The sequence below is a fragment of the Limulus polyphemus genome, unplaced genomic scaffold (genome assembly GCF_000517525.1).
Source record: "Limulus polyphemus unplaced genomic scaffold, Limulus_polyphemus-2.1.2 Scaffold83, whole genome shotgun sequence".
Classification (NCBI taxonomy): Eukaryota; Metazoa; Arthropoda; class Merostomata; order Xiphosura; family Limulidae; genus Limulus; species Limulus polyphemus.
Genome location: NW_013665693.1, coordinates 482,784 through 489,575, shown reverse-complemented (window position 1 = coordinate 489,575; position 6,792 = coordinate 482,784). Strand labels below are relative to the sequence as shown.

Genomic DNA, 6,792 nt, shown 5'->3' with positions numbered 1-6,792 from the left:
GATATAGATACCACTATAAATACTTATAAGTATTACAAATAAACAAGCTTCATGTAATTATAGTTTACTGATAAGTAATATAGGTAACACTATAAATATATAAATATTTATAAGTATCACTAATAAATAATTTTACAAATACTTATAGTGGTATCTATGTCATTTATAGTAACTTATAATAAATTATATGAAGATTGTTTAATGTATATATATATATATACTTATGTAGGTTTATTTGTATTTTTGTAAATCAAATCCATTATATTATAATAATGGTTTTTTCTACGTTGTCCCCCGGTGGGACAACGGTGAGTTTACGGACTTACAACGCTGAAATACTGGGTCGGATTTCCCGCGGTGGACACAGCATATAACCTAATGTGGCTTTACTCTAAAACAAACCTTCTATACGAAGCTGTATATAAAATATTATAAACCCTTGAACTAAGTTTTTAGTCCAAATATGTAAATCCAAGTAATATTGAATTGAAGTGTTTTTTTACAATTATCTTTCAGTTACGTTTAAAAACGTACACTTGATGAACTGTCTCTCTCCACGCAACAGTCACTATATGTCAGATCTGGTCTTGGTATTGCAGTCAAAACATGTCGAATAGGCTTACTTTGGGCTCCTCACACAATAGCAGCTCTTGCAGGAGCGTGGTGCTGCAGGCTTAGAGGACACATGAAAGAAGCCCGCGCCAATCCGCCAGGATCGGGCTGGACTTTCCTGTTTTCCGCCGTTTAAATTAACAAAAGACCGCAAAATGCTGTTCATGGTCAGGCGGTCCCGTGCAGCAGACAGCAAGCGCATGTGCGTCTAGTCAACCTAACACGAGTGTTGCTGTCAGATTCCGTGTCTTGAAACGATGCCTCGAGGCATAGTCTTATAGAGACCTATTCCCTCTGTTGCTTTTTTTTCTGGAATAACTGAAGTGAGTAAGTTACAGTTTTGAAAGTAAAGATAATTGTTTTTATAATGAATGTTTTGTTGTTATCACATTCATGAGGCCTACTCTTAGTTACAAGTGTCATTTCACAAGTTCTTAGCCCTTTTTTACTAAACTTCGAACGAAATTAATAGATTACAATAGCTTATTAGCTGTTTAATAATTTTTCAAGTGAAATAAGAGATGAAACTGTAATTCTGATTGTAGTTTGTTGGAATATTAGTTATTACTTTCAAAATCTTTCAGAAATATGAACTTTTTAATATCCTGAATTAGCACTATCTACGGCTATATAGTAACTTTTTAGAGAACTTTTATAGTTTGTTAACATTATTCGTGGTCATATATACCAACTCGTGACGGAACCAGCAACCTCGTGTCTACTTCTTACAAAAGTATTAACCTCTTCCATTGTCACAAACATGTACATCTATGAAAATATTAACCTCATCTGTTTCCAAATACTTGTACTTACGAAAGATCTACTATCCTTATTTTCATATACGTCCTCGTGGATACTCTTGAAGGAATTATTAACCTCATCTGTTGCCAAATACTTGTACTCCCGAAAGATCTACTAACCTCATTTTCATATACGTCCTCGTGGATACTCTTGAAGGAATTATTAACCTCATCTGTTGCCAAATACTTGCACTCCCGAAAGATCTACTAACCTCATTTTCATATACGTCCTCGTGTATACTCTTGAAGGAATTATTAACCTCATCTGTTGCCAAATACTTGTACTCCCGTAAGATCTACTAACCTCATTTTCATATACGTCCTCGTGTATACTCTTGAAGGAATTATTAACCTCATCTGTTGCCAAATACTTGTACTCCCGAAAGATCTACTAACCTCATTTTCATATACGTCGTCGTGAATACTCTTGAAGGAATTATTAACCTCATGTGATGCCAAATACTTGTACTAGCAACCTCGTGTCTACTCCTTACAAAAGTATTAACCTCATCATTAACTTATGAAAGAACTATTAATCTAGTCCATTACTTCATAAACTTACTTCTGACAGAACTATTAACCTCATCCGCTTTCACGTTTACTCCTAACGGAACAATAAACTCAACTGAAACAATATAAATCTACTCTTGGTGATAATCTTATCCTCATTCGCAGGAATATACAGTACATATTATCCTAATAAAAGGTTGAATTTTATCCTGTGACTAAACACTTATGTTCTCGACAAATGCATTAAACTTACCCATGTTATACATCCACATCTAGCATAATAATAAACTGTATTTATCACTACAATACATCCACTACAGACAAATGTATTAAGTTTACCCATGTTATACATCCACATCTGGCATAATAATAAACTGTATTTATCACTACAATACATCCACTACAGACAATAGTATTAAGCTTACCCATGTTATACATCCACATCTGGCATAATAATAAACTGTATTTATCACTACAATAAATCCACTACAGACAATAGTATTAACTTCACGTATATTTATAGAATTTATACTTGACAAATACGCATAAGCACACAGTAGCACAATGGTAAAATTGGTCGATTATAATGATATAATTGGAGAGTGATACCCGAGGCGGATACAGCGCAGATAGTCCATTGTGCCACTTTGAACTAAAACAAACAGATACGCTTCAAAAAAAAAGTAATAAATGCTAACTGTCCTACATTTTACCCCTTGAACAGAAAGTGCTTCAGAAGCTTAATGAGCGCTTAAAATATAGCTGAGCACATTTCTTGAGTCCATCTTTGTAAGACATTTCCAACAAATGTTGCGTTACATCGCCCCACCATTGCAATAAACATAGCTATCTTTGTAAGTCATATCACCCAAAATGTGTAAACCACATAACTCCATCATTGTAAGCCGCATCAACCTATTTTTTAAACCACATAACTCCATCATTGTAAACCCCATCACCCTACTTTTGTAAACCACGTAACTCCATCTTTGTAAGCCGTACCACTCAAAATGTGTAAACCACATAACTCCATGATTGTAAGACGCATCACCCTATATTTGTAAACCACGTATCTCCATCATTGTAAACCCCATCACCCTACTTTTGTAAACCAAATAACTCCATCTGTGCAAGCCATTTCACCCAAACTTTGTAAACCACATAACTCCGTCTTTGTAAGACGCATCGCCCAAAATTTGTAAACCACATAACTCCATCATTGTAAACCCCATCACCCTACTTTTGTAACCCAAATAACTCCATCTTTGTAATGTGTATCATTCAACATTTGAAATTCACATTATTTCGCCTTTCTAAGTCATATCGGTGTTTTATCTTTTACTTACTATAACAAAAATTATTTCTTTTCCAATGTAACTTCGAACTTCAGTAAAATTAGTTAGTTGAAATACAACCAAAAAAGGTTTTGTTAGATTATATATATAACAACCAATTCTAAAAGTTGTATTCATCATTGCTTGCATATTAAAACTGTAAAACAGGTTGAAATTGCTACCATATTTTAGAACGTTTCATTGAATAAAGAAGCAAGCTTTAATGAAAAATGCCATGATACATATTAGGTTTACCATAATTAGAATTAGAGTCTTTTTGATAAAAGTCTGGTGCTTAATGCTTTTTCTTTTTTACTTTTCAGAGTAAATATTTTATAGATGAAGGTTTGATTCATTAGTATCTCACTTAGACTAAGTGCCTTCTAGATAAAACTTTGAAGGTTAGTAACTTACATAAGAGTAGTTAATGTGCTTCAGTCGAATATTTTAGTGTGGTAGTATCTTGCAAAAAACAAAACAAGTATATACATATCCATAACAGAAGGGTTTGGTTTAGGTTTCGATATTTAACATTACTGGCTAATATTTAATTAATTCATTTTTTTACGTGTCGCTTACATTTTTATGTATTTCGTCGAGGTATAGCTTAGATCAGGGATTAAAGTTTACAGTAAATCTATTAGCCGTCTCTCAGAACAAATCATATAGGAACTGAAGTTGTAAGATGGAATATGTGATGAATATAACATCGTCATTTGTGGTAAAAACTCTGAGAAGTTTGTCATTATTTTTTCGTATATTAGTTTTAAGAAATTAACCACAAATTTATAGTATTAAACAGAATATGATCTTATTATGGGCAGATATTAACGGACTATCGATAAGCATAACATTAATTAAGGTATTCATAGTTTTGATCTAAGTTCAATAATATTTATCTTATTCAGTTCGATATTGTAACTGTTAAAATTACACTGGGTGTTTACTTACTTCTCGCCCTCTGCTCTTCCAAAAGTTGTTTCTCCAGATTTTCACGGAGCTCGCGCTCCCTAGTGGCTTCCACACGCAACTCGACTGTGAAAGACACAATTTAGATTTCGGTTTCGTCTCAGTTATAAACATAATATCGAATGTACAAATGATGATAATGTTGAAAGTTACTTAAAGAAATGAGAAAAAAAAGAGACAGAAGCTCGACGTTCTGATTATTTGTTTTTAATTTTTTTTGAAATGTAAGTAGCTTCACGAAACAATACACACTAAAACTCTTTGATTCATAATAGCGAGGAACGGAAAAATGACAATACTGTTGGTTCGGACGTGTTGAACTGTGCTTTATCTGTGTTTCTCACAGTTTAGCTCTATAGATCTTTTCTAAGTTTGACATTCAACAAATCTGTATTATAACATATTTAATAAAAGTTAATTACATTTGCAATCACTCCTATTTTTTACTTAAGCATTCAGTTTATTCAACATTCGAGTTAACTGCCCGAAAAAAAAATTTAAACACCCCATTTTATTTCCACTTTTACGAAAATTAGATGTGATTGAACTATATGTCTTTGATATGTTGCGTAAAAAAAAAACTACTTAAAAGGAAGAAAGAAAAACAATGTTATATTTTATTCGAGTAGTTTTTGTATTTAATCTTCCTGAATAATGTCTTTCTACATGTTGGATTTGGCTTTGGTTCCACAAAATTATCATGTTTGGTTGGAGTTCTTTTTTTTACCCTTATTTTGACTGTCCGCTACCTAGTTTTCTGCAGTCGTTAGCAAACCTTATCAAAGTACAAAATACACTGGTTCAACTCACTCTCATATACACTGTTGTTTTGTATTTCTTTCTCAAGTTATGTTTTTAATAAATATATATAACTTAACGCACATCACTAAATACAGTTTTTTTTACTATCACTTTCTCTATATATTACACTGACCTTTTTCTAAATTCAGTTGCCGTTCCTGATGCCTGGCGTTATCTGCAGCCATTTTTAAAAGACCTTGAATGTTTCTTAACAACGTTTCTATTGAAAACACTGCTTGGCCCATGGCTGTAGCTCCATTGTTCTGGAATAGCAATCCTTGGTTGTTTGCAAGTCTATCTGTATTCGCAGTACTGCTGACGTCAGGGTTGTCACTGTAATCTAGAAGCAAAAAAGAAAAAATAGCTCAACAATAAGTGACATTGTAAAACAAACAATGTTGCACAGTAACTATACTTATGTACTGTGCTCTAAACATGAATTATTAAGTGATATTGTAAAAACGAACAATGTTGTACAGTAACTATACTTATGTACTGTGCTCTAAACATGAATTATTAAGTGACATTGTAAAAACGAACAATGTTGTATAGTAACTACATTTAGCTACTCTGATATAAAGTAAAATGCCAAGATCACTAAAATAAAACGTTAATTAAATATATACTTACATCTTTTATTTCTTAATGCACTGATCTGGCTAATTTTAAGAGAGTGTTTATCTTAATAATATGAATTGAAAATTGTCAAAACAAACAGCAATACATTGATAACCTATAACATTTCACGTAGAATAAATCAGAAGAATAACATTTCACTGTGATTAATTAAACCAATAAACACATCGCGAATATTAATACTAGAAGGGTAACAATTAACGAAGGTCAAATCTATAAAAGGATAACATTTCACGGTGATTAAACTAAGAACATTACTTCTTCTAGGATAACCTTTCACAAATATTAAAGTGTTGAAATAAAGAAATTTAATTATCCCAACTGTTTAGTCTCCTGTTAGATATAAAAGTATTATCCAAACTGTTTAGCCCCTGTTAGATACAGAAGTATTGCCCCAACTGTTTAGTTTCCTCTTATATATAGAAGTATTATCCTAACTGTTTAGTCCTCTGTTAGATAAAGAAGTATTATCCCAACTGTTTAGCCCCTGTTAGATACAGAAGTATTGCCCCAACTGTTTAGTCTCCTGTTAGATATAAAAGTATTATTCCAACTGTTTAGTTTCCTCTTATATATAGAAGTATTATCCTAACTATTTAGTCCTCTGTTAGATAAAGAAGTATTATCCCAATCGTTTAGCCCCTGTTAGATACAGAAGGCTTATCCCAACTGTTTAGTCATGTTAGATAGAGATACAGAAGTATTATCCCTGTTAGTTGCGGATACAGAAGTGTTATCTTAGTTGTTGATTCCCTGCTAGATACAGAAGGCTTATCCCAACTGTTCAATCCCTTTCTATGAATTGATAGATAAGTATATACCAACTGTTTAGACCCTCGCTAACTACAGATACAGATTTATTACCCAAACTGTTTTGTGCCTGATAGTCAAAGATACAGAAATGTTATCCAGATTGTTTAGTTTTTGTTATATACTGACCTAGACTTGTTATCCAGATTGTTTAGTTTTTGTTATATACCGACCTAGACTTGTTATCCGAACTGTTTAGTCCCTGCTATATACTGACCTAGACTTGTTATCCGAACTGTTTAGTCCTTGCTATATATTGACCCAGGCTTGTTATCCAAAAAGTTTAGTCTCTGCTATATACTGACATAGACTTGTTACCT

At 32.7% G+C, this 6,792-nt stretch overlaps 1 protein-coding gene across 4 annotated transcripts in view; it reads right to left on the bottom strand.

Annotated features, from left to right (window-relative positions):
- LOC106467781 (dachshund homolog 2-like) overlaps positions 1 to 6,792 on the bottom strand; it is a 117,645-nt gene that overhangs the window by 23,997 nt on the left and 86,856 nt on the right. For all 4 annotated transcript variants that reach the window (XM_022396711.1, XM_022396717.1, XM_013928161.2 and 1 more), the window contains exons 6-7: positions 5,160 to 5,366; positions 4,208 to 4,291 (exon numbers count right to left, since the gene is read on the bottom strand). In XM_022396711.1, the coding sequence (XP_022252419.1) occupies positions 4,208 to 4,291; positions 5,160 to 5,366 (291 nt within the window). The remainder of the gene's footprint in view (positions 1 to 4,207; positions 4,292 to 5,159; positions 5,367 to 6,792) is intronic.